At 63.4% G+C, this 14,958-nt stretch overlaps 1 protein-coding gene across 1 annotated transcript; it reads left to right on the top strand.

Annotated features, from left to right (window-relative positions):
* Positions 1-4,544: 4,544 nt before the first annotated feature.
* IL9R (interleukin 9 receptor) lies at positions 4,545-13,823 on the top strand (the record flags this gene model as incomplete). The annotated part of the gene is made up of 9 exons (XM_080830873.1): positions 4,545-4,572; positions 8,053-8,166; positions 8,466-8,577; positions 8,674-8,852; positions 9,364-9,509; positions 9,830-10,037; positions 10,529-10,637; positions 11,806-11,890; positions 13,323-13,823. 9 exons carry the CDS (start codon positions 4,545-4,547, stop codon positions 13,821-13,823), a joined length of 1,482 nt encoding a protein of 493 aa, XP_080686999.1.
* Positions 13,824-14,958: the final 1,135 nt, after the last annotated feature.

Raw genomic sequence — 14,958 nt, forward strand, 5'->3', positions numbered from 1 at the left:
CGCGTCACCCTGGGTGCCCGGTCCACAGTGCGGCTTGTCACCCGTGTCCACCGGCAGGCGGTTGTTGCTCCACGGCACGGCCGGGCGGAGGTCTCGCAGATGGTGAGGGCGGGGAGTCCCCTGGGTGCTTCTCCCGCCGGGGGCCCTTTGCCCGGGCGGGTGTTCTCCTCCAGCGTCTCCGTTTTCTCTGGCTTGGCCTTCTCCCAGTGTCCAGCCTCTGCCGTTGCCTTACTGTGATCTGTGGCGTTGTGCTCTGAGCCCGGCGCTGGCCCTGGCACTCGTGTTGCTGCCGCAAGAGACCGGGTTTCAGTGTCTTTAAGTGCTTTGAGGCGTCGACCGCAAACTCCTGCCACCCTTCGGGCTCTCCTGGTCGAGAATCGCCGATGACCTGGACTTCAGGTCCTCGTTTCTGTTGGGGTTTCCTAGGATCGCAGTAGACTGGTGAGATAGAAATAGAAGGCTTCTCTGCTTTTTCCCTTCATCTTGGCTCCTGCAAACGGAAAGGGACGTCCCAGCCTGGAGGGGGACGGGATGGCCTTTTGCCGCTGGGCTGGTTTCTTGCTCAGGACCACAGACATCATTACGTTCCCCAATTTCTTCCCAGCGAAGTCTTGCTTAGGAAGTCGTGGGATGTGAATTCATACCCTGAGACCAATGTGTACGTTTTCGAGACTCGTATCTTTTCCGGAAATGGTCGATCCTGAAGTTTGACAACGGCGGTGGGTTCTTTTGGCTTCATTCCGTTTCAGTAGGCTCCACGCTGGAGCCCCGTGGAGGGCTTGAACTCACGACCCGGAGGTCGTGGCCTGAGCTGAGATCAAGAGTCGGCTGCTTAACCGACGGAGCCACCCCGGCGCCCCAACCTGATGGCTTTCTTTTTGCCGTGACACGTAGCCCAGGTTGTGAGCCCGTGATCCGTAGCGGGTCACTCCCCGGACAAAACAGCGTGTTCCGGTTATGCTGATGAAGTGTTAGGTACGGGCGTTGCCTTCCGTGGCTTCTGTCTGTTGCATCAGTTTTTGTTGTTTTGTTTCCACCAGCGTAGTTTCCTCGGATCTTCTGCAGGTGCTCGCCATCCAGTCGGTGGTAAAGGCCTGCGCGTCCGCTGCTTTGCCGTGAGACAGCCGCGAGCTGAGCCTCTGCCTTCATTCCCCCGTGTACGGTGGCGATGACGATCGTCCAGTGCAGGGGTTTGCAAACTTCCGTCAAGGGCCGGATAGTAAATATTTTCGACTGTGTGGGTCAAGAGTCAAAATCTAGGAAGACAAACTTCGACAGCCTCTTTATAGACAAAACCCGACGTGTAGCCGTAGTCCTCGAGTACAGCGTTTTGTGTGGGGGTCTCCAGGTGGAAGAAAGGATATCGGTTCACGTAACTGGGCTTCAAAGTTAGCGCTTCTTGTCGTGCAGACAGGTGGCAAACAAGCGTCTGTCAGTGCCGGTTAAGTGCAGGGAACACACGAAGTCGGCTGTCGGCGTTGCCGGCTGGGCAGTCTGCACTGGGGAGAGCGGCAGGTGGTTTCCGCAGAGAGCTTGCCGCGACACGGAGGAGCAGACGCCAATCCACGCTCCACCCAGTTAGTGTTTTCTCGGTTTTGAGGATAGTCTTGCCTCCGGTGGCGGGTGGTTCTCTGCAGGCCCGGCTCCGTGAGGAGCACTGACTCTCCAGAGACACCCTTGGGCGGTAGCAGTCGCGTCGGCAGAGTCGTCGGGGTTCGAGGGAAGTCACTTCGAGTCGTGCAGGTCATCTTCGGTTGCCTTCCTGCTGCCCCCAGTGCCCTCATCTGTTAGAACCGTTCTCCGCAAGGCCAGGGGTTTTCAACCTAATCTCTTGGGACACACTTCTTCAGCCGCTGCAAGTACACACCAGTCACCATCCACACGGCTTTCCTGGCTCGGGTAACGCACGAGCCGCTTGGAAATTTAATTTGGTTGCTTCATTTTCGTATTTAATTTTTTTGGAGAAATTCTGTGCCACGTTGAGAATCGTGCCGGTGACCGGGTGGGCCCCGATAACGTTGACCTGAGGGGTGTCCTTGTGCAGTGGGCCTGCCTTTGCCTACCAATTCAGGGTCCACTTTTCTGGTTTCGTCGCGATGGGTGTGCACTGGGAAGAGGTTAAGGGAAGAAACATGTGCGTATGTTTGTACGACGGCTTCATGCTCAGGACTGACAGTCCCAGTGATTGTCTAGGGCTCTCCCGGGCTCCCAGCCTCCGGGAGGGGCTCTGCACTGACTTTCCCGGGTGTCCTCTCTCCCGTCGTCGTCTTGTTTTCTGCGTTGTTACGATGCTGTGTTTCTCTCTTACGTGTTTTCCTTCTGGTTCTTTTCTGTAGCGTGTACCTCTCCTCGCATGTTCCCTCTTTCTTCTTGGGAGCATATTTCCCTTCACATTTTGGAGCATAAACCTGTGCTCGTTCCGACAAGTTGGTCCTGGGACCTGCCCATCGACGCGGGTCACCTAGTTCTGTGTCTTCCTAAGTCCAGCGCTCTCGGGTTTATCTCGGAAACTGAACGACGTAGACCACGGATACTGGATTCTGTCGGGTTTCTCCGGAGAGGTGGTTTCTTGCAGCTCCCGGCTGTACACGTGGTGTCTGACGTAGGCAGCCGCTGTCTGCCCGGAGTTACTCATACGCACGGAGTTCGCGGGGAGCCAGAGATTGTGTTGTTTGTGTTGGGGGCAGAGTTTCGATGTAGAATTTGGTGCTCTTCTCCCCTCCAGGGTTTTCTCCCTTTCCCGCCTGTGTGGTCTCCCCTGCAGGGGTCATGGCGTGGGTGGTGTGGTCTGGTGGACTTGAGGTGGTAAATTCTGGTTTTAGCAAGGTGGGAGGGACCCCGTCAGAGGGAAGGAACCTCTCTTTAGACGGGTCCTAGAGAAGCTCCAGTATGTGCAGTACAAAGGTGTGTGCTTCTAACAGGTGAGCTGGGCGTCACGCCGACTGAAACTTAAATATTAGACACCTGCGTGGGGGTCGCCTGGACGGCTCAGTCTGACTCCTGATCTCGGCTCAGGTCACGACCTCAGGACTGCGCGGCTGAGCTCCGCTGCCCCTCCCCATCTCAAAAAGAAAATAGATGCGTGATTTATGTTTGTGTCCGGTCCTCCGGTATCCACGGGCTTAGACGTCTGGTTTCATCTCTCTGTGGGTCCTGGTTGTTCGCAGAGCTCAGAGCTGCAGCTCTGGGTCCTCCAGACCTGACCCGCGATGTTTTGATGCAGAGACACACATGCACACTGAAATGTGCCCTTATTTGGTACCTCAAAGAACACACAGCCAATAAGTAAACGAAAAGAAGCATATCTTCACTAATAATCAGCAAAGTGTAAATGAAAGCGATGTTGAAATGTGTTGGCTTAGGAGATAGGCAAAGATTAAAAAGACTGATACTGTGTCCTGCTGGGGACAGGCACTCCCCGACTCCGGGTGGGAGTAGACGTTGGCCCGTTTTTGGAGGGCCACGTGGTAGGATCGGTATTTTAAAATGCTGAACCTTATTTTTTTTAGTTTTTATTTTTAAAATAAATTTAGATTTTATTTGTCAGAGAGGGAGAGGGGGCGCGTAAGCAGGGGCAGAGAGAGGGGGAAGCAGGCTCCCCGCTGAGCAGAGAGCCCGAGGCGGAGCTCGATCCCAGGACCCCGGGATCACGACCTGAGCCGAAGGCAGACGCTTCGCCACTGAGCCACCCAGGCGGCCCGTTAAAATGCTGAACTTCAGATCCTGCATTTCCACCCGTAGAGTCAGTTGTACAGAGGTGCTCACTCTGGGGATTAAGGGCCCCCACCCAGAATTGCTCACTACCTTTGTTTAAAATTGCGACTATGGAAATTAACGTAATGTTGCACATCCTTCCTCAGAAAATAAAGACAGCACACACGGGCAGCATTCCCAGTGTCTCCCGGTGGGATGATTGAACTGTGGCATGTGCTACCGTTAAAGGCACGAACGGGCTTTTCTGGGCCGACCTAGAAGGGCGTTGAAAATACAGGAGCCAGGAGTCTGCCCAGCTCGGCGCAGCCTGAGGCCAGGAAAGACGTACACCTGTTTGGGCCTCCTCCTCGTGTGGAAGGACTTGTGCCTAACTTCTCACAGAGGCGTCCTCTGGGGGGAGAGAGCGGGGACTCATTTTTTATTTTCTTCTGTGTCGTTTGCTCTCCCTGACGTGGGAGTGCATCACTTTCCTGTTTAACAGCCTCTCCAGGGGTGTTTCTTGGAGGGGGTCCAGTGGACACCGCCCCTCGCTGGACGGGTCCCCACAGCCCGTGTTTAGCTACCTTCCGTGTCACGGGGAATGAAGGGTCAGCCCACGTCCCAGTCCCCGGGCTTGGCGTTAGCGGTGGTGGTTGTCTCCCAGCCCCACTTGGGGCAGCCGCTCTGCTCTGCTTCGTGGTTTCAGATGTGGGCGGCCTGTGTGAGCCTGCCGTGGGAGGCTCACGTCACTGCTCGCTGCACTTGTACCCTGAATCAGGCTGAGAGGCTTTGCTGCAAGCACAGGAACGGTCCCCTCCAGGCCTGGAGGGTTGGGGCCCCTCCGACTTGCCATGGGACCCAGCAGGTGCATCTGGGAAGGTGAGTCTGGCCGTCAAGGCAGCCGTTGTGGGGCCAGATGGTCTGAGCTGTGGTGGCCCGGACTGGAGATGAGGTCCAGGTCCTGGGGCCGGCAAAACCCTTCAAGCCCCCACGACCTTGGGGGGCCTTTGGGCAGAAGAGGAGCCAGAGTCTGGGGATTCCCCCGTTGGAGCTGTGGGCGGGCAGCAGGTGAGAGTGGGGTCCTAGAAGGAAGGTCAGCTCGGCCAGGCGGAGGAAGGGGAGGTGAGGGTTCCCGCTCCGGTCCTGTCCCAGTGCCCTCTTCACAGTGGCCCGGGCACTCACGCCGTCTAGAGACAAGGTCCGCCTGCGTAGGGGGTTCAGGGTGCGTTTCTCTTCCTGTTGGGGCCAGGCGCAGGGGACCTCACGCCGGTCACACAGGTCTCGCCCTAGAAGAGCCTGGTGTGAGGAGGCAGCAGAGCCGTGGGCTTGGCTGACCTCGCCGCGGGCGGCTGGTGGGGGGGTTTCTGGGCAGAGGAGGCCGTTAACAGGTGCGGGAAGAGCAGGTACAACATGTAACCCCCCCTCGCCCCCAGGCCCCCCGGAACCGTGTCAACGTCCTTTCTCTAGACCTTTCCCACAGCCCTCCCTGCTCCCCTGCTCCTTTCCTGAGCTGACTGGCCTGGCTTGGGGGTGTCTGGTCTGGCCAGAGAGACATTGGGGGGTTCAGCAGGGCTTCATGAAGGGTGTGTCTTTGTCCCCCCGAGGCGCGTCTGGGGCCAGCTCGTGGTCTTCACGGCTGCAGCCTGGTGTTTCCAGGGCTCCCAGACGCACCTTTTCCAGATGCAGCCCCCTCCTGCTCACCCCTCGCAGACAGCGCAGGAGGCTGCTCTGGGGCCAGCTCTCCCTCTCCCCAGCCTTCCCTGCGCCTCATCCGCGCCCACCCTGGCTGGCCTTGCCTCTGCGCCCCCGGCCCCGGCCTGCCGTCAGCATCCCCGTAGGAAGCTCGGTGTTCAGGCCCTTTCCGCCGACAGCACTGGCGGTTTCCACCTGGGCTAGACGGGCCCCTGTGCGCTTGTGTGGCCTAGAGGCGCTGGGGGGACTCCTGCCTCCACCTCCAGCCCACTGTGTACCACCGTCCCCGTGTCCTCCTGTATCTGGTTCTTGGGAGCCAGGGGCTGCGTTTCTCCCTCCTTCCCCAGCAGAGAGAAGAAAATGCTCGGTAAGTGTCCACTGAAATAGCAGCCTCCTTCCTCTGGAGGGAGCCGGACGGCTCTCCATCCGTTAAAAACACAGCGTCTGTGCAGGAGGGGACAGTAAGTGGATGCAGGCGTCGGCGTGAAGCCTGCTTGGAGGGTGCGCTGCCGAGGCACCTCGCTCTGGTGGGGCCTCCCCGGCCTCAGTGGGTCCTTGGGGGCTGAGGCCCACGGCGGGGAGGGGCTGTGTCTCTCCAGAGACCTGCCCCGGGTCTGGCCCTGTCTGTGGGTTCTGGGGTGGGGTCCAGCTGCAAGGCAGCCCATGGCTTCGTGGTGGGCCAGGAAACCAGGGCAGGAGAGCTGTGAGGCCCTAGCGGTCAGACCTCATGGCCAGACCTTGACCCCGAGGTCATGGAGGAGATGGGTCTTGAGAAGGGACCAGAGTGCTCTGGGGCTGAGGGCGTGTCCACAGACCTTGGGCGGTAGTGCTGGGTGGTGGCGTCAGTCACACTCCCCGGCGGGATTGTCCTGAGGGGGAGACCCTGGCTCACCCCCCAGCCCTGCCAGCCGTCCTGCGAGGTGGGGTCGTGTTGTCCGAGCGGTGATAGGATCCCCCTGCTGTCCTCCCAGTGCCTGTTCCCGGACCAGGGAGTGTGCGGTTGGGGGTTTCCACACCGCCCAGCCCAGTGCCTGTTGTCAAGGATGCGGGTGGCCCGAGGAAGGACAGGCCAGCGGTGCCCAGGGTGAGGTGGGTGCTCCCAGGCTGGTGTGACTACAGGTCGGAACCGTGCTGGGAACAGAGGTACCAGGTGCCGGTGTTGGGCAAGTTGCTGCTGACCCTGGCCTTGACGGCCACAGCTTGGGGAGGGGCGGCCCTGCCCAGCTCCCTTCGTAGACCCAGAAGCATCCTGTGCGGAGAGTTTGGGGAGAAATGGCCCCGCGTCTGTCTCTGCTGCTCCCCCAGAGGGGGTCCTGGCCCTGGTAGCTCACTCTTGTCTCTGCCCTGGGGCCAGCTGAGCTTGGAGCCACCCCACACCATGCTCTGGAACCATCCGCTCCTAGGTCGGTCTGGGGCAGGAGCGGCCCAGTTCTGTGTGCACGGAGGAGTCCTTCCACCAGGGCCTGGCTCAGCTCCCGGCTGGGAAGTGGCTGCCGTCCCTCAGGCCCCCAGACCTTGGGGCTCGCTGTGATTCTGTCATCCCACACCGTGCCGTGGGCTCTGGTCAGTCCGCTCCCTCATCTCCAGCCTGGCACGCACCGGAGGGGATGCGAGGTGTTGGGCAGAACTTGCCTCCCGTGCTGTGGCTGGGGGTGCCGGGGGATGGGGTGCCGTCTTCCTGAGCAGGGATCGTATTGGGGTCTGTCCTGGGGGTACACGGAGAGGCTGCTGGCCTGTTGGAGGGGTGTGTGCTGCCCGGGTGCGTGCGGGCTCCCCAGGGGCTTGCGTGCTGTGGTCTGTGAGCACGGTGCCGCTTTTTGGCCTCCTTATCACCCATCAGGCTTGCGTAACCAGGCTCGCCCTGTTTCCTGCTTCGGAACTATCAGTGCACCATCTGGAGCTATGAATGGGGTGATCGGATGTCAACGGCCTCCCCGCACCCAGGCACTTCCTAACACCCAGCCCCTTTGTCTCCCGTGCACCTCCGGTCACTGCCAGGCTCTGCTCCCCTTCCCAGGGCTGGTAGCTCCAAATAGGGGCTTGGCCATCCCGGCTCAGGGAGGGCCCTCTGTTGCACGGACACCCCACCCACCGCCATCCTCCTACTAGTCCCCAGCGGGTCTTTATTTAAGGATGCAGTGGGGAGAGAGGGTGTGTGGGTGTCGGCCGCATGACCCCGGGCGAGGCATTGCCCTTCCTTGGGACTCGGCTGGCTTGTCAGTAAGCGGGGGCGGTCTCTCTGCCTCACCGGGCTGCTGTGGGAACACAAGCGTGTGATGTGCGCTACACGGTCGGCGGCACAAGGTTGCCGTGACCCGATCTCCCTTGCGTGATGGGACCTGGGACCGTGCTGGCCGAGGACGTCCGTCCCAGAGAGGAGGCTTCTAGGCAGACTCAGACACTCGCTGGTTCAGGGTCCGGAACCCAGCAGGAGACCTGGCGCTGCGGGCACTGTGCTGTACGCTGCAGCCATTCGGATCCTTCTGAGCTTCCGTCTCTTAGGAGAACAGCTTAGCCTCTGGTGCCCAGTGGTGGGACGTGGTGTGGGGACAGGCGGTGACCCACGTGGAGCTCTCCACAGGGAGCATGCCCCACGGGGAGCGGCCCTCCTGGGGAGACCTCCTGGGGACAGTCCCACGGGGGTGCTCTCAGCCCAGTCCCTTGCAGGACGGACCTTGGAGGCTGAGGCCCTGACGCGAGAGTTGAGCACCTGGCTGCTGATTTGCGCCTGCATGGGCGCCTGGGTCGGCGCAGCCATCTCCGTCCAAGGGGAAGGAGGAGGTGAGCATGGGGCACTCGTGTCTGTTGGGGGGGGGGGTTGGCGGACAGCTTGGGGGCAGGGCAGTTGTCCTTCTCACTCCACAGGGAAGGGTTTGGCTGGACGCGCTGGGGCGCGACCTCCTGGGACCAGCCTGGAGGTCCCATCCACACCCCGTGGGTCAGAGCCCTTCACCTCCCAGCCCTGCCCTTGGTGCCTCCTCCTGGGATCACTCTTGGGGTCGGTCCTGTCAGAGTGTCCGCTGCAGGTCCTGACCCTGCCCTGAAGCACGCTGTGGGCTGCAAACCGTGCCTGTCCCCAGGGCTCGGGGCTGGGTCTGTCACCTGTCTGAACAACAACATCCTGAGGATCCACTGCCGCTGGTCGGCCCCGGAGCCGGGCCGGGGCCCCCGTGCCTGGCTGCTCTTCACCAGGTGAGGCCGCAGGGCCCCGAGGGTGGGTCCCCACGGTCGCGGCGCCAGGGCCGGGCTGGCGCGGTGGCCCTTGGTGCTGACACACACCCTTTCCAGCAACCACGCGCCGGGCGGCCGGCACAGATGTGTCTTCCGGGCCGGGGAGTGCACCCTGGTGCTGCCCCCCGAGGAGGTGCTTGTGCCTTCCGACAACTTCACCATCACGCTGCACCGCGGCGTCTCTGGGCGGGAGCAGGTCAGCCTGGTGGACCCACAGTACCTGCCTCGGAGACATGGTGAGGCCGGGTCTGGGCGCCTTGACGGGGCGCGTCCTGGCTTGGGGGGCCTGGGGGTGGGGCGCATGGCCCCTAACCTCCGTGGCCCCATGGAACACCCGGGCTCGGAGACGGGAGGGGAGGGCCCCGGGCTCCCTGGAGACGCAGGGTTTGGGAGGAGGGTGAAGATACCAGGCTTCAGGCTGGGGCCAGGGCACAACTTGAGTCCCCTGAAACGCACCTGAGCCACAGCAGGAAGGGACGCAGTGAGGCACTTAGGACGGAAGTGGCTGGCCCAACCGGGGAGTCACGTTGTCTGGTTGCAGGCCCTGGAGGAGCTCACCATCTTGTCCCGCCTGGGGCCTCCCTGGGAGACATCACCAGCGAGGAGACAGAGACCTACCTCCCAGGGAGGCCCCCCGGTCTGGGAGGGCCGTGACCATGCCCCGCCCCCTGACCCCCAGCCTGTTTCAGACCCCCGGCCCTGGGCATGCCGGCAGACACACCCTCACGCAGCCCCACTCTGTTTCAGTGAAGTTGGACCCTCCCTCTGACTTACAGAGCAATGTCACCTCTCATTATTGTGTCCTGACCTGGAGGGTCAGCCCTGCTCTGGAGCCCCTGACCGCCATTCTCAGCTACGAGCTGGCTTTCAAGAAGCAGGAAGAGGCCTGGGAGGTAACGCTGGGCCCACCGCTCCGGAGCCTTGTCTCTCCTGGGAGCCGCGGCGGGGCCATCCCTCCCCCACAGGAAGATGTCCGTGTGGACGAGGGGGAGGGGGCGCGCTCAGAGCCCAGAGCGTGGCTGTGCACACGTGTGTGTGTGAGTGTGCACAGGGTATGCACCCGCGTGAGTGCGTGGGGGTGGATGAGTGTAAGTGTGCATATGAGTCTGTGCCGCGTGCGTGGGCGTGGGCGTGTGGCCGTGTGCGGGCGTGGTCTCGGGGGCCACGGGCCCTGTCCCGCCTTGGCGCCTGCTGACGGTCCTCTGCCCCACAGCAGGCCCGGCTCAGGGACCGCATCGTCGGGGTGACCCGGCTCTCCCTGGACGCTGTGGAGCTGGACCCCGGGTCCCGCTATGAGGCCCGGCTGCGGGTCCGCATGGCCTCCTCGGAGTCGGCAGTGGAGGCGGAGCTGCGCTACGAGGGCCAGTGGAGCGAGTGGAGCCGGTCTGCGCGCTTCCCCTCGCCCCAGAGCCCTGCCCGAGGTGCGGCTCTCCCTCCCCGAGGGCCTTACACTCGTCCAGCCCTCTCACCCTCCTGGAGCCCCGCCCGGTCCGGCCCCGGCTGGCCACCTTCCCCTGGAGGTCTGGGATCTTGAAGGAGGGAACACACACCTGCCCAGAGTCAGGCTTCTTGGAACCTGTAGTTACTGTGTCACGGGGAGAGACTGTGGCCCCACGGGGCACGCTGGGCCTCCGTTTCCGTCTCCAGAGCGGGACGTGGTCTCACCTCTCTAGGGAGGGCTGGGCTGACCCTTGTGACCTGCTGGGGAGGGTGCCTGACCCTGATGACCTCGCAGCTGGAGGAGGTGGGGTCCTGCCGTGGCTGACTCGGGAGCGGGCAGGACACAGCCCCTGGGCCTGGGAGGAAATTCCCACGTGGCCCTGGGCACTCCTACCCGTGCTTTGCCACGTGGGTTTGGAGGAACACCCTGGTGCCAAGGAGGTTCACAACCCTGGGCCCTTCCTGCCCACAGGCCCCCTGTCCTCCTCTCGGGGGCAGCCCGGCAGCAGCACCCTCGTCGCTGTGCCCGTCTTTCTGCTGCTGACCAGCCTGACCTACCTCGTGTTCAAGCTTTCACCCAGGTTGGTAGCCAAGGTGTGCGTGTGTGCGTGTGTGTGGCTGTGTGGGGGGGCATCTTGGGCCAGAGCGGCCCTCCCTCCCACCATCTGCCCTCCCCACCATCTGATCCTGGATGGACTGAGATTCTGCCCTGGGCCTCTGGAGAGTTCCCCACTTGTCAAGTGTGTTGGGGGTTGTAGGGCCCCAAAGACGCTCAGGGGGACCCAAGTTCACTGGGACCGCGGCACCCAAGAGCCTCTGGAGGTGCTCTGTGGCCTGCTGACTTTTAAACGCCTTCTCTGAAAAGATCGTTTTGGGGCCCTGGTGTGCTCAGGACTCCAGTGCACGCCACAGAGAACCCAACAGACGTAGGGCCCTTCTGAAGTAAACCATCACCCCTGTCAGGGTGTGGGAGGGGCCCGGAGGAGACTGACCGGCTGCGGACTCACCGCAGAAAGGACGAGAGCGGGGCGGGGGGGGGCGTGCCGGTCGGTGTGGACAGCAGACTTGACCTGGAGCAGAGGAGAGGTCTTCGAGCACGTGAAACAGTGTATTGTGAGGATAGATTTTGGGGAGTCCGAGGGGATGGGGAGGACCCACCAGGAGGCCAAGGGGTGGTGTACGGAGGATGGCCATGTGCCAGAGCTGGCGGGAGAGGGAGCCAAGGGAAGGCAGTTGCAGGCCTAAGAAGGGAGGCGGAGGGGGCAGAGGACCGGTGATCCCCGAGGTGGGGCCTGGGGGGGCCACGTGCTCCCCGGGGGGGCTGGTGAGGCCGGTTTGGACCTGCTGTGTTGGAGTCGTGGGCCATATCCTTGTGGGACGGCCCGTGGCTCTGTATTGCTCAGGGAGGAGTCAGGTGGTGCAGGGAGCTGCCTCCTGTCCGCTCCCTCTGTGGGATGAGGACCCAAGGGGCACCCTGTAGCCCTGAGCCCAGCGTCACGACTCACCCTGTAAAGGATGTGGGTCTTGGTGGGTGTCAGTTCTACGGGGTCATTGGTCTGGCAGGCCATAGGGGCGGGTGTCGGGTTTTGCCCTGAGAACAGGTTTGGACCCAGTGAGAGGCAGGAGGTGGGGCGGCCTCTGGCAGGAAGGGTGCGAAGCTCGCACGGGGTCCCGTGCTTCCTGGAGCCGGGCCTCCGAGGACCCCTCGCTGGGCATGCAGAGGCCTCCAGCTGTCCGTCCTGGCCTCAGGGTGAAGAGGAGCCTCTCCTGGAACGTGCCCTCTCCGGCGGTCTTCTTCCAGTCCCTCTACAGTGTGCACAACGGGGACTTCCAGGTGCGCGCCGCCCGCGGTGGGGAGGGGGGCGGGGCTGGGGTCCCCCCACGGCTGGCCTGTCGAGGATGTGGGCTTCGGGTGAGAGTTGGGGCCGGTATGGGGCCTTTGTGGGTGCTCTGAGCTGTTTTTGGTATACGTAGTGGGTTTAAATTTACACACGCCGCTCAGATGCATCCAGACAATTAGCCTCGTTCTCTCTCGCGGGTTTCTTTTCCTTCTGGGGAAGCGGCCCCTGTGAGGTACGTGGTCACGTCACGGGGCGACTGTGGCCGCCGCGTCTCGTCCCGGCTTCTCTGAAGGCGTCTGTGGGGAGGGTCTGCTGCTCGCGCCAGCCTTGGGGCCATCAGGGGTCTGGGAGCTACTGCTCTGCGGGTCCCTGAGGAGGGCCCGGCCCCTCCCGGTTCCCGAGGGTAGCGCTGCCGCGCTCCCCCTTTCCCCCTTTGTGGGCCCTGGTGAGTCCCACCTGGAGAGTCTGCATCTGACGCCTCCCCTTCCCGCTGGCCTGGTGGCTCCTGCCCCCTGGGCGGGGGGTGGGGGGAGCTCCCGCGGGTGGTCTCCGGATCCCCACTGCGGGCGGAGGACGGGACGGGATGCTTCCTGGGGTCCTTCCCCGCGGCCCCTGCCGCTGCTGGGCCTCGAGGTTGTTGTCCAAAAGTATACCTCAGAGCTTAAAGCTGAGCGTTTTACCCTCGGGGGAGGCCGCCTCCTTCTCCCAGGCAGCGGCCCTCACGGTCGAGAGCCCTGAGGTGACCGTCCTAGAAGGCGTCATCTCAGCCACACGCACCCCGCCCTCCTCTAGACCCGAGTCACCCGCCCGGTGATTAGACCCCTCGGGGGCTCTGTGTTGCCGTGACTCGGCTCCCGGGATCCCGGCAGACGCGGAAGGCTGGGTGTGTGGGGTCCGCCTGGTGCGGGTCCTGGTCCCACCGAGGAAATGCTTTCCTTTGGGAGGTGGGGGCCTCCCGCGACCACACAGGGGTGTCCAGGTCTGCTGCCGTCAGCCCAAAAGTGGTGTCCCCGCGGCATCTCCTGGTGTGTGTGTGTGAGTGTGTGAGAGTGTGCAAGTGAGTGTGAGTGTGTGAGTGAGCGGGGGTCCAGCAGGCGCTGCCCAGCCTCTGTAGCTGATGCCTAGAGCAGCCACCAGGGATTTTCTGTGTCCCCGGCACCCGTCGCCGCCTGCACCCTGTTCCAGGCTGCTGTGAGCAGGGAGGTGGGGGGTCGCTGAGCGTCCTGACGGGACTCGGGGTCCTGGGCCGCGGGCAGGCTGGCGCGTGGGGGGTGAGATGGAGTGCTCCACACACAGTCGCTGCTTGGGCTCGGGGTGAGGACGCCGGGGGAGCTTCTGGGAGGAGGGGGCGGCTGCTTCCGGGGCGAGTCCCGAGCCCGCTGCCTGAGCCCTTCCCACCCCCTCCCCCCGTGCTGTCTGTCCTAGACCTGGACAGGGGCCCACAGAACCGGTGTGCTGCCGAGTCAGGACAGCGGCCGTTCCCCACGAGGAGCCTCGGAGTCTGGCGTCCATGAGGACATCGCGTGGCTGACCTATGACCCGGTGGACCCCTGGCAGTCAGGGGTCCTGGAGGAGCAGCAGGAGGGCCCTGGGGCCAGCCTCCTGGAGGCTGCGCTGCTGGCCAGGCCTGTGGTCCAGCGAGGCCAGCCGCCCGCCTACCTGCCGCAGGAGGACTGGGCCCCCACGTGTCCCCTCAGGCCAGCCCCCCCGCCGTCAGAGGGCGGCAGCGGCGACTACTGGACCCTGGGCTGCTCGGGAGGTTGCCACCCCCCCACCTTCCCAGGAAACTCGCTGAGCTCGGGGGCCAGCCCGGCTTTGGCCGGGGGCCCTTCCTGTGACCAGCAGAGCCTGGATGCCCGGCCAGGAAGTAGTGCTGTGGGAGCCGGTAACGGCGAGCGGCCAGACCCCGCTGCACGGGTCGTGTGAGGACCCCAGGGCCTTTGCTTCGCTCCCGCCCTTCACAGTCACCCGGTTTCATCTAGAACGCTGACTTGGCCGAGGGCACAAAGTCCGTTTTGTGGAAAACGGATGAAAGTTTCTCTGAGAATGGAGCCCTGCGCAGACGTCCTGTCCGGATGGGGGCAGGCCGGCCGGCGGCCCCTCCCTTCAGCCTCCCTCCCCTGCCCACCACCTCCCTCCCTGCTCTTGGGCTCTGTCCCGGCCCCCCAGAGGAGGGCGGTGTTGGCCCCGACCCCCTTAGAGGGCCGGCTTGCTCCCGGCAGGCACGGCTGAGGTGGGGCCTTCCCTGTCTCCTGCTGTGACTCCAAGAACCAGCTGCCCGCGGGGAGACGGGCCCCGAGGTGGGGTCTGTCTACGCTGGGGCTTTCTGGGGCTTCTGACGTTTGAAAGGGAGGAGCAGACGAGCCGGTCCCTCTCCGTGGGGCTCTGGTGACCCCTGGGCTCTGCGCAGAGACAAGCACTTGTGGCCCCCCGGGTCCCCAGGGTGACAGTCCCCTCTGCGTCAGACAGGCATCCCCCTCCTCTGTGCCCGTGGAGCCCCTGGGGTTTTGTGGGGAGCCTCAGCAGAGCCAGAGCGTGGTCAGCAGGGGTGAGGCAAGGCCCAGAATGTATTTGTAGCCGTAGAGAGCGGGAGGGGTGTGGACAGACGTGACATGCAGCATCTTCAATTCTAACCAAGGATGAAAAAAACCAGCGTGAATTACATCCTGGAACACACCCCTGGTGGGCCCTGGGCCAGGGGCTTAGAGCAGCCTCTGTGAGCAGCGTGGCTCCTGTGGCCTCCCGGGGAACCTAGGCTACCTACGTGTGACCAGTGACCCCCACAGCTGGGTGCCTCTTCCGTGTGGCCACCGCTCCTGTGGGTCCCACGTTTTCTCTTCGCGGCGCCTGGAGCCGGAGCACCCCTCGGAGGCTGTGGGACGGTGGGTGAGCCGTGCCGGCCCCTCCAGCCGCGGGGCTCCCCGTCCCTCCTCGTTGGGCTGCTGTGAGTTCCCCTGCCAGTCGCTGCACACCTGCGTGCCCAGGAAACGCTCGCTTCCCCCCGCTGCGAGGAGACGGCCCGGGGAGGCCGCGTGCCAGCGTCCCCCCCCCCCCCCCGTTT

This window comes from Martes martes, assembly GCF_963455335.1.
Source record: "Martes martes genome assembly, chromosome: 18".
Taxonomy (NCBI): domain Eukaryota; kingdom Metazoa; phylum Chordata; class Mammalia; order Carnivora; family Mustelidae; genus Martes; species Martes martes.